This window comes from Carcharodon carcharias, chromosome 7, assembly GCF_017639515.1.
Source record: "Carcharodon carcharias isolate sCarCar2 chromosome 7, sCarCar2.pri, whole genome shotgun sequence".
NCBI lineage: Eukaryota > Metazoa > Chordata > Chondrichthyes > Lamniformes > Lamnidae > Carcharodon > Carcharodon carcharias.
Window position 1 is genome coordinate 67,414,241 of NC_054473.1, and position 20,149 is coordinate 67,434,389.

The window sequence follows — 20,149 nt, forward strand, 5'->3', positions numbered from 1 at the left end:
CTAAAACAAAAATCTGTGGATGCTGGAAGTCTGAAATAAAACAGAAAATGCTGGAAAAGCTCAGCAGGTCTGACAGCATCTGTGGAGAGAGAAGCAGAGTTAACTTTTCGAGTCTGTATGACTTTTCTTCAGAGCTCTAAAGAAGAGTCATACAGACTCAAAATGTTAACTCGTTCTCTCTCCACAGATGCTGTCAGACCTGCTGAGTTTTTCCAGCATTTTCTGTTTTTAGTGCAAGAAGCTCATGGACTTCTCTGTTTAGAAGATTAAGATCATCTGTTCAGCCACCTCTTCTACATCCTTCCCTTTCCGTCATACCAATCTTTCCTTTGAGCTTATATCTATCCCTAGCTTTATTCACCTACCCTGATCTCTCCTTCTCTGGCTTGGTGTCATTTTTTTATATTGCCAACTCTTCTTGAGTGCTTTGGGAATTTTTGCTGCATTAAAGGTGCTTTATATATGCAAGTTATTGTTATTATTTCTGACCTATCTCCCTCATGCCTTCTCTGAGCTGATCTTGTCCATGAGATCCACCTCTTGCTCCCACTAAGTTCTACTCCTTCATTATCTCTCCTGATCCCTCAACTGTTTTTATTTTGTCAGACAGCTTGTAAGAAATTCAGTCTTGGATGAGCTGCAATTCCTTCAAATAAAACATTGATAAGATCAAAACCATTGTGTTTGGCACCGGCCACAAATGTTGTACCCTTCCCACTGATTTCAGCCTCTCCTTAGCCACTGTCTTTATGTTGAACCAAGCAGTTTGCAATCTTGAAATATTATTTTACCCCATACTGAGCTTTGATGCTTTTGTCGTCTCCATCACAAAGATGATCTGCTTCCACATCTATAACATTGTCTGCTTCTAGCCCGACCTCAGCCCATCTGCTGCTGGTATACTTATCCATGCCTTTGTCACCTCTGATGCTTTTCTGGCTGACTTCCAATTCACAACATTCCATGAACTTCAGCTTATCCAAAACTTTGCTACCTGCACATCCAATTTCTGCAACCTCCCCCAGCCCTACAACTTTTTCCTAGAGCTCTACATTCCTCCTTGCCTGGCCTCATGTCCATTCTCCCCTCCTTTCTCTTCACCATTGATGGTTATGTCTTCAACTAATTCCTCCTTAACCTCTCTGCCTCCCCACCTCTTTCCTCCTTTAAAACCCACATTAAAACCCATCTCCCTTATCTAGCTTTTTGTAATCTCTCCTAATAGCTCATTCTTTCGCTCAGTGTCCATTTTTGTCTGATTACACGTCTGTGAAGTAAATTTGAAGTTTCTTTCCATTAAAGGTGCTTTCTATTAATGCAAGTTGTGGTTATATAAGGAATAATGGATACTTGAGAGTAAACTACATGCAGCAGTCTAAACTTGGAAATCTAACAACTGTTATAAAATCTCAAGTAGTTTATCACTGTTTATTGTATGATCTATCCCTCGCTTAAAGTGTAACATTTAACGCTACTGGATAACTGTTATTGTATCAATAGAACCAACTGAGCCTCTTGATTAAACTCTAGTTTTTAAGTCACTGAGATATCCATTATTATCCTCAATGGCAAATGTTAGCAGAGGAGGAAAAAAATTATTCTAGTATTTGAAACACAGTGGGTGCAAGGAATCTTATTCAGTAATTAATTTAAAACAGTCAACAACACAAAAACATACCAGAAACAGCATTGAATACAGGCAGCAGATTTTTGGATGAGCTGAATTTAATGGAAAGTGGTGAAAGGGAGCATTGGAAGTGACAAAGGCATAGATAAGGATTCCAGGAGCTGATGGGTGGAAGATCTAATAACTGGAGAAATTAATGGAACGAAAAGCTTGAAAATTTCCTGGGTCTACCCCCGAGGATTCTATGAGAGTTGGATACAGAGATAATGGATGCATTTGTTTTGAATTTGCAAATATCCCTAGCTTCTGGAATGGTCCCAGCGGATTAAAAGGTAGCAAATGTAACACTGCTATTCAAGAAAGGAGTGAGAGAGAAAACAAGGAACTACAAGCCTATTAGACTGACATCAGTTGTTGAGAAAATGCTAGTGAGGAACTATTAAATGTTGGTGTTCAGAGGGATATGAGTGTCCTTGTGTTGAGGGCCATAGGGGACAGGCAGGAAAGTGGAGTTATGGATGTAATCAGATCAGCCATGATCTTATTGAATGGGGCTGCAGGATCAAGGGGCCAAATGGCCCACTCCTACTTCTTGTGTTCTTATATTAAATCTTGCATCGAATTACATAGAATTTACAGTGCAGAAGCAGGCCACTCAGCCCAAATGATCTATGCCAGTATTTATGATTGACCACCTCCTTCCACCCTACTTTATCTCACTTGATCAATAAATCCTTTTATTCCTTTAAATATGTCTTTGGATCCAAGACTACATAATGCAGATAAGTGGAAGCTATGATCATGAAAGAGTCTTACACTAGATTTGGCCCTCTTATCCCAGTGGCAGATTTGCAAACCCACGTATTTCACAAGTCCCAGGGCTGACTCCTTTACACAGTGAACATTTGCTCATCTGAGGCAGTTGTTGTTAAATCATTTTGACACCATGCAAAGGTGCACATATAATCAATGTGCCTGAAGATGGATTTGGCAGAAGATGATAAAACTTGATGAAATTCACTACTTAAGATATTCTTGATCACTGTCCTTTCTACAACAATGACTCAGAACTGATGCACTGCCAGTGTGGGATTTGGTAGTGACTGTGATTGTTCTGTTGCTTTTGTTGATACTTTGCTGATTTATGCACACTGCCTACTCCCTGAGACTGCTTCTCAAAAATTGTGATCGATTTTAGAATCAAGATTATTTTAGCCTTTCCCTTTGTTTCCTCTTTCATTTCCAACAACATTGTCAAAAGACAACCACTGTCACCATTTTTATTTTATTAAGCATGAAGTCTGAGACATTGTTCATGTTTCATATAGTGATTCACTATCAGACAGTCATTTTTTTTCTGTCTCTCTTCAAAAGTAATCATCAGAAAATGTCTCATTTTTCAGGGGAAAAAAATGCCCCAAACAGTTTTTATCAATTTGTGCTGAAAATGTGCACTGTCAAGCACTGATGCCCACTACTGTTGCTGGCTACTGCTCTCTCTCATTTGTAATGAGTCACCATGTGATTCATAATATGCTTCATTAAATTTGCACAAAATCATTTTTTGCAACCTGTGATAGCACATGAAAAAGAGATTGCACACATGGTAAGCCTGCAGTTAATAGGGTATAATTTGTCCAATTCTCACTGTTGTGCTTGCTCGAGAAAAAGGACCTATCCTATGAGTCACTGCAGCTGTCTATTTTTATGTCACTACAGGAATCACTTGAACACTTGTCTACATTGTATTAAATAGAATCTGACACTTCTGAATAAAACCTGACATTCCTAACACCATCCTGTGAGACTTGGAGACTAACAGTCTACCCACAGTTATCACAGGTATGAGCATCCTGCACCATCTTCTCAGTAAAATAACCTGCCCCTACCCCTGCCCCCATTAACCTTTAACAACTAAGCATTAAATAGAATAGGATGCAAGATTATATAATTTCAGAATCCTCAAATAAGTCATGGGCAAAATTATGGCACCAACTTTACATTGGTAAGTGGCTGAATTGCTATTGAACTAGAGCTATTCTGGTCCTTAAATCAAGGACAACCAAGCCACCAAGCTTATTGTCGGGCTGCCTTCAAAAAGTGGTTTATGTATTCCTTCATTTTACCAGAGACAGTCCCAAACTTCGTATTTGCAACTACATATGTATACATGTATATATTTATAAAACACTTTTCTTTTTGATATTTTTAGCTGAATGTCAAGAAAATACATTCACGTACATACACATGTTGGTTGTGGAAGAAGTGCATTGATAGGTTTGAGATTCTTGGCTTGACTGTGCCTGCATGTCAGAGGGTTGAAGTAATTAGTTTGGTCTTAGTTTCTGTGCAGTAGGCACATGGAGGAGGACATCTGCACTGTTTTGCAAGTTACCCTGTATATGGGGGTGTGACAGAATATGTGTAAGAGTTTGACCATTTTCTAGCAGTCGTCACATATGGAGGGATGAAACTGGTGGCGTTTATGTTTGGTATGATATGCTACGTACAGTGTTGAGCTGGTCATTCAGCTAAAGATGATGGTGCCTAGAGTCTGACTCCAAGCCTCTTATGCATTCTCTTCCCTTAATATTTGAGTGAGGTCTCACTCTCGGGCTTTCTGTTCTGCCTTTTGTTAGGTGCAAGACTCTGAACTCACCTGAAATTAATGTTATTGAGAGTGCGTCATTATGCAAGGTTTGGGGACAGCTATTAGATCCAGTGAGATCTTCAGAGAACCACAGGCTTGTCTCTAGGCTGATCACTTACTTGCAGAAAAATCATGTGTTTGTTGTGCGGACATATTCTTTGCAGAGAAGGCTGACTCTCTACTGTTCTGTTCTGAGAATTTGTGAATGTTTAGCTCTGTGGGGTGGAAAGGGAGTGTCCTGCTCCTGTTCCCAACCAGAAGTGTTTCAGGGAGCAGTTCATAATTATTTAGGTTCAGGTTGCCCAGTAGAACCGGCAGAAATTCAAGAGGCCTCTTATTTCCCCTCTTATTTTTAGAGTTTGCAAAGTATTTGTGTCCTCATTTCCGACCTGGAGGGAGTTGGAGATGGGACTGTCCAGGTCATTTGGTTGGTGGGGTGGCAACTTAACCAACAGCATCGGAAGTAGCTAGAGGAGGATGATGTGAATTTTATTGACTGCATCCATGATTGTTATGACAAACAATTCCACCGAGTTAGCCCTGTGTAAATGCTCTTTGGGCTGGGTAGATTATGTTCACAGTTCCTTTTCTCCAGGGTGGCAAAGTTTCTGTGACAAGCAAGCAAAAGTATATAAAAGATAGGTTTAAAACCAGAAAATTCTGGAAAAACTCAGCAGGTCTGACAGCATCTGTGGAGAGAGAAATAAAATTAACATTTCCAGTCCACATGATCCTTCTTCAGAGCTCTGAAGAAGGGTCACAGGGACTCAAAACGTTAACTCTGTTTCTCTCTCCACAGTTGCAAACAGACCTACTGAGTTTTTCCAGAATTTTCTGGTTTTATGTCAGATTTCCAGCATCTGCAGTATTTTGCCTTTATTTATATAAAAGGTAGGATTGGGACATCCCTGTCTGGTCCTGTGCTGAATTGGAACACTGGGGTAGCTGTGGGAATTGATGCAGGGTCACCACAGGATTGTAAATAAGCAATCTTTCTTTCAAGTGCATTTGCCAGCTTTGCTAATGAAAAGTACCTAGTTGCAAACCACACCAATGCTGTGTTGTCACTCTGGTTATTTAGCGTCCAAAATGTGAGAGGATAAAAACGCCCTTAAATCAATAGACTTGAGTGCATTTAGTAGGCATTGTGTAATCCATTATCTTAAATTGTCCTCAGCATTAGTGACAGACATGTAACTACCAGTCCCATGGCACAAAATGCTCTCTCTAGGCAAAGTCAACATTGATTATTGTGACTCTCCAAATGGAAAGTACAAAAATTGCAGACACACTTGACTGAAATCCTAGTATCAAGAGTGTCACTCCCTACACTTAGAAAACACTTAAAAGTGCGACAAATGAGAAATAAAAGATAAATTTGAGACCCAGAGGATGCACTGTTGTGTAACCATTCACACATTCCTGGGTTGTTGGCAAGTTATGAATCAGTGTTTGATCCAGGAAACCTAGGAAGCAGCAGAGATGAAGCTTTTATCTATTTTAACCTTAAAGGATAAAAGACAGAGGCAGTGAGGGAGGCAGAATGATTATCACCCACTATGAAAAGTTAGCATTGGTGGGTTCAGCAATACTGACTTGCAAAGCAAATCTAGGCCTGTATCAAGGGAAAAGTTTGCTTATTTTATTATTTTTGACATTATGCGGAGCAATAGGAAAAAGATGGAACTTGCTGTGAAAATAGCAGTCAGTTTAGACATTGCTTTCCAAGTAAAATAAACCAATGATTTACAGTTGGTCTCTTCTGACTGGAATTCTAATCAGAAAAGCAAAATACTGCAGATGCTATAAACTTAAGATAAAAACAGAAAATGCTGCGAATACTCAGCAGGCCTGACAGCATCTGTGGAGAGAGTAACAGAGTTAACTTTTTAGAATTTTCATCAGACCTGCTGAATATTTCCAGCATTTTCTATCTTTTCTCTCTTTGTATTAGAGTTCTCATCAGTCTGCCTTGTAGCGGATGGGGCAAATATGTAAGTCATATGCAAGATCATCGCGTCCAGTACAAATAATGAGTGCTCTTGTTATGGATCCCAAGGCACCTTAACTTGTCGTTAATTATTTGATACTGATGCAAGAGCCACTTCTGGGAATGATCTGTGATAGTAAAGCTCAGAGCATATCTAGTACAAACCAGAAAATAGTTACAAAGCCATAAAATTTATAGTCAATGCAGAAGTACATATTATATTGTACCAGTTCACACCATCCTTTGTATTTGTTTTTCTTGTCCATGTAGAAAAAAGAATGGCTTTGCCTGAACTGTCAGACCCAACGACTGATGTCTGGAAATTTGGGAGATGCACCACTTCCTGTCTCACCATCTGCATCAAAGCAACAGCCAACGATGTCACCACACCATCATGGGCAAACAGGTGCCACTGTGCAACAAAGGAAAGGGGTTAGCCAACAGCAAGCTGGCCCTGTCCAGCAACAAAAGGTCCCTTTAGCACCAGATCAGCAATTCTCTCAACAAAAAGAACCACCAGCTCCTAAACCAGGACAGCCTATGCCAACAAAGCAACAAGGCCCATTGAATGGTGATAAGCTGCATCCTCAGCAAACACATCCTGGGCAAAGCGAGGCCCAACAGCTGCCCCAGAATGCAATCCAAAACAGATCACAGTCAGCAAAAGAGAAGTCAAAACCTGCAGTGCAGAGCGCCACAGTACCTGTACCATCAAAAGCAATCAGCGCAGGCAAAAAAGTTGACTCTTCTTCAAAGGAGACGTCCCAAGCTGTTGAACTACAGAAAGCAAAAATTCAAGAGGTAAGCCACTTAAATGCATGTCATGACAAAGAATAAAAATTATTTTCAAATTAAGTTGAATTATTTTATGACTGTGGAAATGCCATCTGTCAAGAACGAATATGTCAGTTTCAAGGTCAGAGAAATGTATTGTTGAGGGGTCAATGGAGGAAAACCAATTGTTGAGCAATTCCCCTTCATGGTGACAACTTGTCCCTTCAAATGAAAATCTGAGGAGCTCATATAATTTTTTGAGATTTGTCTCCAAGATTGAAATAATACAGCTGTCTCAGCCTTCTTGTAGGATCATGCATCACAGAAGGAGGCCATTTGGCCCATTATGCCTGTGCTGATTCTTTGAAGTAGCTATTAATTTTTTCCAATATCCTCCGCTTTCCACATAGCCCTCCAGAAAACTTTTTTTTTCCCAAGAATATCCATTTCCCTTTCAAAAGTTACGATTGATTTTGTTTTTAACACCCTTTCTGATAGTGCATTGCATATCATCATAACTCATGTTAAAGAAACTTCTCATCATCTCCTTTCTAGTTCTTCTGCTAATTATCTTAAATCTGTAACCCTCCTGACAATGGAAAGAGTTTCTCCCCATTAACTCAATCAAAATTCTTCATAATTTTGATCATATCTGTTAAATTTACCCTTACTTTTCTAAGAAGAACAATCCCAGCTTCTTCACCCTGTCCACCTAACCAAGTTCCCTCATCTCTTGTATTATTCCAGCAAAACTTCGATGTGCTTTTAATATCAATCCTAAAATATGGTACATAGAACTAGCACATGCACCAGCTGAGGCCTAATCTGTCCATTGCACCCAACTCCTAGATGCTTCCTTCATCTAAGTGGTTCCCATATCCTATTCTCAGACCCCTCATCCTGTAATTTTTCTCCATTTCCTCACCAGCCTTCACAAAATTAAGATTTCCTACAAGATCCATTTCTTGTTAACGGCTTCCTTGACATTGACATTGTTGCTAGTCCCTCATAACTGCAGGCATCAACCCCATCCTCAAAGTCTATACTCGACCCCACTATCTTCTGCAACTTCTATTCATCTTTAACCTCCCTTTCCTTTCTTTATTTTGAAGATAACATTACTAACCATCGACATGCTTACCTGTCCCGCTTTTCTCTCTCAGAATGTTTTCAGTTGGGTTTCAAACTATATGCAGTACCCAAACAGATCTTGCCAAAATCACCAATCTTAAAACTCACCATGCCTGCATATCGCCCCTGATTAATGTAACATGATAAACCACTCTCTGAGGCAGAAATTTCAGCAACTGAAACAAGCCTGAAACCATCCTGTCGAACCTCAGCTCAATCCTGTTCTTGGCTGCTTGCTCAGCCTGAAATCTCATGTTTTCAGCCTCATGTGTTGTTCGATCCAAAGCTGAGATTCAGACTCCAAGTCCTGTTCATCGCCAAGGTTGGTTAGGTCCAGTTCTTCAAAATCATGCCTCATTCCCGTGGTTAATGAAATCCTTATTCATCCTTTTATCATGACAGGACCTGGCTTCCTGTCCTGCAGTAAGTTTATGTGTCCTTTAACCTTGTCCTCACTGACAGGGTTGTTGGGCAATATGTTAAATTCAGAATTTTCATTCTTGTTTACAGAGCCTTGTATAATGTCACCCAACCCTAGCTCTGCAGTCTCGTGTGCAGCTCTATTTTCTTTGTTGTATGCTCCAGTTTCCTGAGTTTTCATTTTTACTTGATGGTAGCTTTTTCATTTTACTTTCTGGATGCCTTTTATACCCATCAAGATGAGTTACAACAGTGTCAGAGAATGATCTACGTTTTTCTCCTGGGCACTCCATGTCAGTATTAAACAATCCCAGGATAAATACAACAGAGAGATTAACATTAAATTAAACTCCCTCAACTTTGTCCCCAGAAGTGACTCAATTCCATTCCACCACCATGACAAATTTTGTATGTCTTTGAGGCCTCTGTAATAAATGCATTGTCAGTTTGGCATAAATTGGTTCCATAGTTTAGTGGTTCGGACTCAAATCACTGAAAATTGGTTGAGACTGTCTAAAACTATTTTCACTGAGGAATCATAGCAGAAAGATAAGCATCACTATCAATTTTCACTGGATTCAAATTCAGTTACTAGAAATTAAAATAAAATCACAGTATTATGTCATTTATTATTTACATGCAGTTCCCACTTTCCGTTAAGATTAGCACCCAAGCCTCACTTATTATAAATTACTTGAGGGAAAATTACTAGATAGCTGTTTTATGGGTGGAATAGTCTTTGCCAGGTCCATTAATGAATGATCTAATCTTGAAAATAACAGAAATTCAAGGAACCTCTGTTCTTTCAGTTAAGCTGAACAAAATCTTTATCAGTTATATATGAAAAATGGCAATGTATCTAATGGTTTTGTACCTGTCAGTGGTGCTGTGAACATATTTTTATGTCACTTAATGTTACATGGCCAGCAATTGAACTCAAACTCTTCGAATTAATTTGAGCTGCAGTGCTTAACATTCACCCACAGGGTGCAATATTGCAGTAATTTTTTTGGAGAAAGGCAGACATCTTACTGAATATAGGTAAGTTAAACTTGCCTTCTGTACCAGAGAAATCTGTTTTCCAGTCACCCTATCTCTCCTGCTTCTGATTGTGCTGTATGGTGGGAATAGCTCTTAGAGCCCACTGTAGTTGCCAGCCACTCTGTTTACTGACTGCATTGCTGCTGCTGCTGTGCTTCAACTCCAAGAGGATTTGTTGGGTAGTTGGCCATCACTGCTGGCCATTCTTAGTTGCCATCACTCTGTTGCTCACTGCTGTACCCAGCTATCCATCACCCGCATCACCAGTCCACCTTCTGATCCTGCCTTCCAACTTCTGATCATGCTACGTACTTTGAACCCTATTCTGTTTATTTTATTTATTACTTTTAGATTTTGCCTCTTGCCCATGATTACTTATTAGGAGTAACAGGCCTCACTCTTGGGGCTCCACTCTGCCTGTTTACAGCACATCTTCCATATAGTTGCTATCGTTCACATATGTCCCTGCTCAGGCTTCACCCCCAATCCCCCACCCCCCATGAGTATCACTCATGCCCTGTCCTTTTCACAGCCTATACTCAGGCTCCACCGTCAATTGTGGACCAGGATTTTTTGCCCATAATGGTCCCTGGGCTATTGTCAGACTGGTGTGGTAGTTGTATTTAGTATTGCATCATTATCAGCTCCTGCTCTTTCCTGCCTCTGATGTTTGCATGTTAAATGTGTCCACAATTACCCTCTTATATTTGCATGTAATTCTTTTTCCTATGACACCTGTCATTTTTAATAATATTTCCTATAAATGAAAAGTCAATGATACTGGAATAGTTTACAAGTACTGGTTTCAGTCTGCATGAAACTGCAGGCTCTATGGCACTGTGGAGCACTTTATTCATCATCTCCACCATGTTCTCTTTCTACTGTGCAAGGTAAGCAGCCAAGTAAATAGTTTAATTGAACTATTTTAATTTCTCCTATTTATATTTTCAATCATTTTAATATTTTCAACTCAGACTCTGATGGCAAACTATTACAGTGAAAATTTTGCAGCCTTTTTATTGTTAAAAAATTTGATTAGAGTAATATAAGTATAATCAGAACCAGGTTAGAATAACCTGTTTCAACTTGTGTTCAAGCCCCTCATTATGGATTTCAGTGCATGATTAGCTTCACTGATACCAGCTTTAACTCAATGGTCAGTAAATATGCCTTTTCCTTTGTCTTTGAACATGTCTTTATTGAGTATGCACTTTACTAATGCCAAGAGCATAAATTTACATTAACTTATCCTTATTAAAATCCTGTATATTAAATTCAGCCTGATACTTTTGAATGCTACCAACCTTACTCTTGTCAATTGGTCATATCAACAATTCTGTTGGAAGATTATTTTATTGTTAGGAAATAGAGACAGTTTAAGAAAGTTATATTTGTATTTGTGAGTTTTAAGAATGAGTTTTTGCTTTAAAATTTAAGTTTGATTTGTATTTCTGTATTTGTGTGTTAAGCAAAGATCAGAGGCAGGAAGGAGCAGGAGCTGATAAAAATGTAATACTAAATACAATAGCCACACTAATTGAGTTTTAGTTTCACCTTAAAAGGTGCCTGTATTTCTAATAAGTTTTGTGGCTCCTAAAGAGAAGTTAAGCAAACAAGAGTAGAAAAAGCTGTGCTGTTGCCTAGCAACTGGGATCCAGAGGGGCAGGCCACATACACACACAGAAAAACTAAAGAGACAGCAATTTTGAGTTCAGTTTGAAGACAGCTGCTGAGCAGAAGGGACAGATAGCCGGTTTCAAGTTAAAGTTAGTTGGAAGTAACTGCCAGAGAGAGACTGGGGCAAAAAGGAGAAATAGTAAGTCCCAAGCTAAAGAAGAAAGTCCCTAAATCCAGAGGAGTGGAAAAGGAGAGAGTTCCAAGCAGACCTTCTAATCAAAGGAAGGACAGGATCCCTGGAAAAAGTCCTGTTAAATGAAATTAGGTTTAGAGAAAAGCTTCAAGCTTAAAGAGATAAAGGCTTACGAGAAGCCAGAAGGTCCAAAGAGACAGCTGAAGGAACTGAAGGCCTGTAACTCTTTGCTATGGGCATATGAAGCAGTGGTGTACTGTTGACAGCTGAGCCAATGAGAGAGAGTGTGTGTGGAGGAAAGCTTGAAAGCATTTGTTGACCCAGGAGAGAGGAACATCTGCCGGAGAGTTCGAAACCCTGGGGGTGAACCCCTACGGAAGGCATCTTGAGAGAAAGCGTCAGTTTGGGAGAAAATTCCAAAGCGATTTCTTGGAGAGTGGAGATTGGAAACCCTCATGTGAAAGATGGAGTTCAGTTAGACTCGTTGGCTGATGGTGTGACAAGCACCTGAGGGGAGTTGAGGAGAGATCCATAGCATCTGGTTGGGGTGGCATCTGTCACTTGGTTTCAGAGTGTGGTGTGCCTGACCACAGGTTGCCAATTGGCTTACGTGAACTGTGTGCTTACTGTGAATTAGAGTATAAGATAGTTTTTGTGACTTGTGTTATCCTTACAATTCTTTATATATCTGTAAAGGTATAGTTGCGCACGAAGGAGTATTGTAATGTAGTTCACTTTTTCTTGTTAAATGTTTTATTCTTTTGTTAAAAGTCCATCAACTGACTCCTGTGACTCTGTTCAGTAGCTATTCTCCACGTATCTAAACAAACAAATTAAAGATAGGACCTGTCAAGCCAGGTTCCACCCTGGGCTCAGGCTTGTCCAGTGGTTACATAGCAGGGATCGTAACACTGTGAATTGCAAAAAAGAAGGCCACAGAGCTGTTTATAATTGGAATTAACTCCATGATAAATGCTGCAGTGAGACCTGATCTGTTTCTTTTGGTGAGGAACTGTTTGCTGCAATAATGTTTTCTTGTTTTAACTTATTTCTATGAATGGTGGTGGGCTTCACTGTTGAGGGGAAGGGTAATTTGTAACATTCAAAATTATTACTCACTATAACCAAGTCTAAAGACACAAATTTGACTAAAGACATTAGTGAAGGAACAAGAGGTCTACAGTACAAGGTTTAGCATTTGTTGTGTTATTGCCAGCACAGTTAAAATGTTTTTGTATTTCCAGCTAAATATTGACACATTGCTAACATTGATTCAATCTGGGGAACCCTCTTCAAATATTGATAAATCCCAAGGTTTCCTCCAAATATTGATACAATCCCAAGGAATTTCTCAATGCATTGATTGTCCAGCTGTGGACTCTCCTATCCTAACTTCTGAAAGGCAATTTCTGTATGCCCAAAAGGGGTATCACTGTAAAAACTTTTTTTTATTCACATGCAGTGACAGATATAACATGTCAGTAGGTCAATACAGAATTTTCAAGAAACTGCTGAGAGCTCACGGTATGCTTAACCTTAGCTTGGCAGAAACCTGATGATGTTCTGTATCCCACTTTGAAATTTCTAAACTATCCCACTTTGAAATTCCTAAACTATCAATTAGTAATGATTTCAACCTCAAGACTTTTAGCAACACATCCTTTGTTGACTTGCACCAGCTGCAACCTTAGATCTTAATACAGTGTGGGTATTTAATCACAATGAAGCACTCGAGCAGCATTAAAACAATTAGTCAAGTAATTAATTAATCACCCTCCATCGCAAGCAAGTACAACACCAACAAACAATGTTCATTTATATTACGTTTTTAATTTAGAAAATTGAGCCAAGCACTTCGTAGAGGTGTAATCAGACAAAAAGAGTTATCAAGCCAAAGGACAAAATATTGGCAGAGTCAACAAAGTGCTTAGTAATAGAGATGGATTTTGAGGAGGACCTTATGGTGAGGAATGTGGAGAGAAAACTGAATGGAGAGATTCAAACATGGAATTCGCTGAAAAGATGATCCCTTAGAAGCTAACTTATCTTTTCTAGGACTCTGAGAATATTGATATAAAAATGCCTGAGTTATCCTATAAGTGAAAATAACATTCACCCTATTGTTTTTCAGAAGTGCTTTAAGTAATCCCCATGCCACAGCATACAGCACCATTATACTTTTATACCTTAAAACTGGCACAACTCTAAAGTGACCCTAACCAAAGTCACAGATGACATCCTCTATGACTGTGACCATGGTGCACTGTACTTTTGTGTGCTTCTTGACCTCTCTGCAACACATCTACTTTGTAGTCGAGCTCAGTGGAAAAACCCAATTGTAACCAAAACATACCTAGCAATAAGTTCTTTCTCTGCTCCAGCACTATTGCTTCTGGAAACTTGCAAGGATCTATGTTTGGCCTGTTCCTTTTCTTTATCCACATGCTTTCCCCCCCTTGGAGGCACCATCCAAAGACATGAATAGCTTCCCTTCAGCTCTCCTCCTTCCACTGTCTTTGTGCTGTCAGACTGCTTGTCCCATATTCAGTCTTGGATAAGCTGTAATTTCCTCCCTTTAAATATTGGAAAGACCAAACTCTTTATCACTGATATAAGTTGCTTCTCTAGCTACAACCTGAGGCTGAATCAGATTGTTCATAACCTATGCATCCAATTTGACCCTAAGTTGAGGTTTTGAACCATATCTCCTCCACCATAAACATTGCCTACTTTTTCTTATTCATTCGTTGGATCAGGGTGTCGTTGAGTAGGCAAGCATTTATTGTGCATCCCTAATTGCCCTTGAGAAGGTGGTTGTGAGCTGCCTTCTTGAACCACTGCAATGCATGTGGTGTAGGTATACCCACAGTGCTGTTAGGGAGGGAATTCCAGGATTTTGACCCAGTGACAGTGAAGGAATGGCGATATATTCTGAGTCAGGATGCTGAGTGGCTTGGAGGGGAACTTCCTGTTGTTGGTGTTCCCATGTGTCTGCTGCCCTTGTCCCTCTAGATGGTAGTGGTTGTGGGTTTGGAAGGTGCTACCTTAGGAGGCTTTGTGAGTTCCTGCAGTGCATCTTGTAGATGGTACACACTGCAGCCACTTCGTCTGTGGTAGAGAGTGAATGTTTGTGGATGGGGTGCCAGTCAAGTGGGCTGCTTTGTCCTGGATGGGTGTCAAGCTTCTTGAGTGTTGGAGCTGCACTCATCCAGGCAAGTGGAGAATATTCCAGCATGCATCATGCACCTTGTAGATGATGGACAGGCTTTGGGGAGTCAGGAGATGAGTTGCTCACTACAGGATTCCTAGCCACAGTACTTATATGGATAGTCCAGTTCAGTTTCTGGTCAATGGTAACCCAAGGATGTTGACCTTATACCTCCATAATATCCTGTATCTTAGACTATCGCTGCTGAGAGTCTCTTCTATCGCTTTCTGACCTCAAGACTCTAAGCCAATGTTCTCCTTTCTGGCTTCCTATTCTCCACCCCCCCTTTAAACTTTGCTTATACAAAAAGCTATTATTATCCTGTTCCACAACAAATCCTCTCCACCCTCCCTTTAATACTCTGTAAGACGCACCTCTTTGATCAAGCTTTTGGTCCCCTTCCTAACATTTTTTTTTTATAGCCCTGGTACGTCTCTATGAGGTGCTTCGGAAAATTTTCCCACATGAAAGATATAAATGAAGGTTGAGATGGGATTTTATAGAAGTTTAAAATATACCGACCTTTGTATAAAAGATAAATCAGAAGAATTGTGTCAAGGTAAACCTAAACAAAAGGATAAGGAGGGCCCCCAGTTTCAAGTTGATAAAGGACAATTTGGAGCGGTTGTCAAGAACAGCTTCTTCACACAGTGATCAATGTTTGGGATGGGATTCATGGAAACAAATCTTTAAAGTAATTTGAGACATATTCAGATACTGTGGGAGGGGGCGATATGATTTTGATATAATGAGGGAATGTAGTCCACACAGCCTCCCCCTCCCCACCAAAATAATATTCTTCTTTAGAGGAATCAAGGATGCTGTGCTGATTAAATATAGAGCACTGTTGTATTGCTTTCTTTTGAATTGGATTTCAAACTGCTAATTATTATAATATTAAGTTGATATCGGCCTCATTTGTTGTGTGTTCCAACTAAATACATTTATTTTATGTGCACCAGTAAGGTGCCTCAATGTCACTTCCTCATGCATGCCTATATCAGCCTAAATCTAGAGACAGTATAACCTGCAATATCCATCAATTATTTGCAAACACATTTAGCTATTAAATAGCTATTTGGTATCTTAACTGAACCACAGAAAACTCTAGTTCCTAAACTTCCTGAGTTGTGGCTTTCTAAACACTTATGGGCGGGATTTTCCGCACTCACCCACTGCTGGGGTTGTCCAGTCCCGCTGCAAGTCAATGGACTTCTGGCTGGGGTGCCACCTCGCCCGTGGCGGGTCCCGCCCACGACGGGTCCAGAAAATCCCAGCCTATGTTCCATTTGTTTCATGCACTTAAGGCTTTCTCATTGTTGATGTACATAATAGCCTTAATTCCTTAGTACTGCTTGCTGGCTAACCAATCTCACCCAGGTCCCCCTCATCCAGCTCACCAACCAACCATGTCAATCGATCTGAATTTTTGTTCTTCAGTTTTTATGATTTTTCCACTTTACTCTTTGTACCTTCTCCGGTGTGGGATTGCACTAGTGGATTGTACATTCTCTGTTGCTGCACATGGCCACTCCATTACATCAAGCCATGTTCTTCTTTGCCTGTTTTTAATCTACCGATATCAGTTCATCCAGATTAACAGCTTTCATTGAAACCCCCCAGTTAAATTTTCCACAGTCTGTCATTTTGCTCATCATCATTATCACATCACTTCTCTTAGTGCCAGTGCAAACACCCTTCCGGTAGTTATTCTTCTTGCCAGTTCATTTTTAGGATCTATCCATTTATTCGCATCCAAACTCCAATAGACTTTTCAATTGTTTGGTAATACAGAACTTGAATATTGCTGAAAAAAGAGAAATGTTGCTTAAGCTTTTCATCTTGTGCAGCTATTAGAGCACTCAAGATGGTATCATCCGTCCAAAAAGCCATTCTGCCCACCACACAATTGAGAAACGTCAGGTAGGAATTTCAGTGCCAGTGCAATGCCAAGTTTGTGGGCTGTGCATCCCAGTGATTGGCTGATCAAATCAAACAGCAAATTTCTTCATGATAGACAAAGTACAGACCAAACTGAACCAGACCACACTTGCAAAACTAAAACAACATGTCTACTGTTAGATATGATTCCATGATTGGGCAGCACTTGCTGAACAATCCTGAGTGTGTTAATAGCTACAGTAACAACTAATTTGGCTGGCAGAAAACAGAGAGTATACATAAATGGGTCTTTTTCTGATTGGAAATATGTGACGAATGGAGTCCAGCAGGGGTCTATGCTGGGGCCTCAACTTTTTACAATTTACATCAATGACTTAGATGAGGGGAGCGAAGGAATGGTAGTTAAATTTGCAGGTGACCCAAAGATAAGTAGGAAAGTATGTTTGGAAGAGGACATAAGGAGATTGCAGATGGATATAGATAGGTTGAGTGAGTGGGCAAAGACCTGACAAATGGAGTATAATGAGAGAAAATGTAAAGTTGTTCACTTGGGAAGGAAGAACACAAAAGTAGAGTATTACTTAAATGGAGAATGACTGCAGAATTCCAAGGTGCAGAGGGATCTAGATGTTCTAGCGCATGAATCACAAAAGTTTAGAATGCAAGTACAGCAAGTAATCACGAAGGCAAATGGAATGCTATCCTTTATTATGAGAGGGATTGAACATCAAAGTAAGGAGGTTACACTTCAGTTGTACAGGGCATTGGGGAGACCATATCTCAAATACTGTGTGTAGTTTTGGTCTCCTTATTTAAGGAAGGATGTAAATGCTTTGGAGGTGGTTCAGAGGAGGTTTACTAGAATGATATCTGGAATGAGCTGAATGAGCGGGTTGTCTTATGTGGAAGGGTTGGACAGAGTCGGCTTGTTGCCACTGGCGTTTAGAAGAGTGAGGAGTTACTTGATTGAAGTATATAAGATCCTAATGGTCTTGACAATGTGGATGGGGAAAGGTTGTTTCTCTTGTGGTTGAGTCCAGAACTAGGGGGCATTGTTTTAAAATTAGCAATCGTCCTTATAGGACAGAGGTGAGGAGAAACTTTTTCTTTCAGATGGGTGTGCGACTTTGGAACTCTCTGTCCTAGAAGGCAATGGAGACAGGGTTATTGAACATTTTTAAGGTGGAGGTAGATGGATTCTTGTTAGGCAAGTGAATCAGGGGTTGCCGGGGGTAGATAAGAATGTGGAATTTGAAATGCAAACAGATCAGCCATGATCTTATTGAATGGAGGAGTAGGCTTGAGGGGCTGAATGGGTTACTTCTGCTCCTATTTCGCATGTTCACGTGTAATTTAAGATAATCAGTTGAGCTCATAAAGTCGCTCATTTACACTTGCTAGAAGCAACATATATTCATATGCAGGGACCCATTCTCTGCAAACAAAAGGAATAAGCTCAAGCCATGCGCCTTTTCCAAATGACCAGAGAGCTTTGGGACCCTATAGTTTCCCCTTTGCTTTCTCCAAGGCCACGCTTCAGCGAATTAGAATTAACTTACCAATCAGTCAGCAATCTTTTGTCCTGTAGTATAGATTGTTGTGATCATTTGAAATTTGGCATACTTGTATTTGTCCCAATGAGTGCAAGAGGAAAAGCTTCAGCAGTATTCAAATAGTCTGTTCCTCACTTGCCTGCTCATATCAATGCAGCGATCATGAACATGCACAACACTTAAGCATTTTATCCTTAATTTTTACAATTGCACAAGGACGGTAGAGATGACAAAGGACTCCTACAACTTACAATGGTTTCATAAGTAAACAAGGGAAGGTTATTAAATTTTATCTGACCCAAAAGTGGAGGCAATAGGAAGACATAAAAGATTTTTATATTTTGGAAAGTTGAGTTCAAAGAGGTGCTTCGGACAATGGAGTCTAGGATGAAAGGGAAAAAAATATTTAAAGAAAAATGTTTAGTTGAGTTGACGTGGCTGTATGGGGGAGATTTCCTGAGACCAGCTCTGTGCTGAGAAAAGTTGTGAATTTGAAGCAAACATCCAGTTTCAAGCTGGAAAAGTCTGTTTTCAGAAAGCAGTCTGTTTCTGAATTTCCTTTGGATTTCTACGGCAGAGTGGAAGAGAATGAGTTGTGATATATTTTATTAACGTAGCTGCAGTTTTTGCCTTGGGTAATATTACTGGATTTTCATGGTTAAAAGTCTATAAGGGAACTATTGCCAAATAGTTTACTTGTGTGTTCTGACCAAGTGGGGTTTTTTTTGGTGAATGTTTTGTAAAACTGTTTCAGTGGTATAATTTTAATCTTGTGTATTTAAGTTTTTTACTTTCTACTTGGTAATAAATCTTTTAGTTTTAAAATCCTAAAAGTGTTACTGGGATTCTATGTTTCTGGGATCAGTAGTTTTCACCTCATTTTCAAAATACAAAACAAGAATAAGGGTATGATCAATAAAACAAGTTTCCATCTGGGATTTGGCTTGCTTAGTGAATAACGTCGGCAGCAGTTGTAACAGTAGCAAGTGCTCTGTCCTAGTTAGCTACATGATTTTAGTTAATTAAACTCAAAGTGTCCCTGCACACTCTTGGGATACCAAAGCTCAGGTTCATGTGACCCTCTACCTAAGCCCCCGGGATTAGATAAATTGGGTGTAACTCTGAGGGGAATGAAAGAGCATTCCAGGAAAGACAAACAAGTATTGAGGTTTGCTCGGTAACTTAGTTTGAAGACCCATAAATATCTTTTCTGTACATTAAGACATTTGGCTGACCAAAGCAAAAATCCAAAATTTGTAGGAGGCTTTCTTTTTCTCCCTTCACCCATCCTCTTGTGGAGATGTGACTGATCCTGGGCTAATGTTCCACGGGTGCTCGTATTCCTTCAGAACTTTGCTAAGTCTTCCCTATGTACCTGAGCACTGGGTGCATGTGGGCTATTCAATGTTAGGTATATAGTAGTTAAGCACCATCCATTTCATAACCGGTGTCCACAGTGCATCAGGTGGTGTGCATGCGCAGCCTGCAATGACTGTCCTACAGCTTTCTCCTCCCTCTCTGGAAGTATCCATCCATCTGCCATCATCTCATGGCAGATCAAAATCATCAGTTGATTTATACCAAACTGTCAATACAATTAAAATAAACTTTCAACATACATACACACAAGATAAGTTTTAAATATTTGGTGATGTTATCATCAGTACTCTTTTTGGCGGCTCCATGGGTGGAGCATAAGGTTGCCTAGCATTATCTCCCTCACCCACCTCTACAAGGATTCAACCCAACCTGCATTCAGCTTCATCCAGATTGGAAGTTGAGTGGGGAGTTCAGTCTGAATCTTGGCATTCCTTGTAATTGTGTGTGAATGCTTCAATGTATCTTACCACTGCAGTGTTCTATAGGTGTGAATATACATCTCCTGCATATGTTATTAAGTAAGTCTCACATATGGCATGCACTACCTGTTATCACGATTTTGATGTCAACATTATTGGAAAATCACCATATTGAAACTTACAGTGGGGGACAAGCTATTAAAGTTTATAATGGTAAAAAGTCTATCTGATAGTGATACTATTG

The 20,149-nt window shown here is 39.8% G+C and overlaps 1 protein-coding gene across 1 annotated transcript in view; it reads left to right on the top strand.

Moving 5' to 3' along the window:
- The window catches only part of LOC121279999 (protein bassoon-like), a 382,622-nt gene that overhangs the window by 309,467 nt on the left and 53,006 nt on the right, over positions 1 to 20,149 (top strand). The window contains exon 4 of the mRNA XM_041191629.1: positions 6,538 to 7,068. Within this exon, the coding sequence (XP_041047563.1) occupies positions 6,538 to 7,068 (531 nt within the window). The remainder of the gene's footprint in view (positions 1 to 6,537; positions 7,069 to 20,149) is intronic.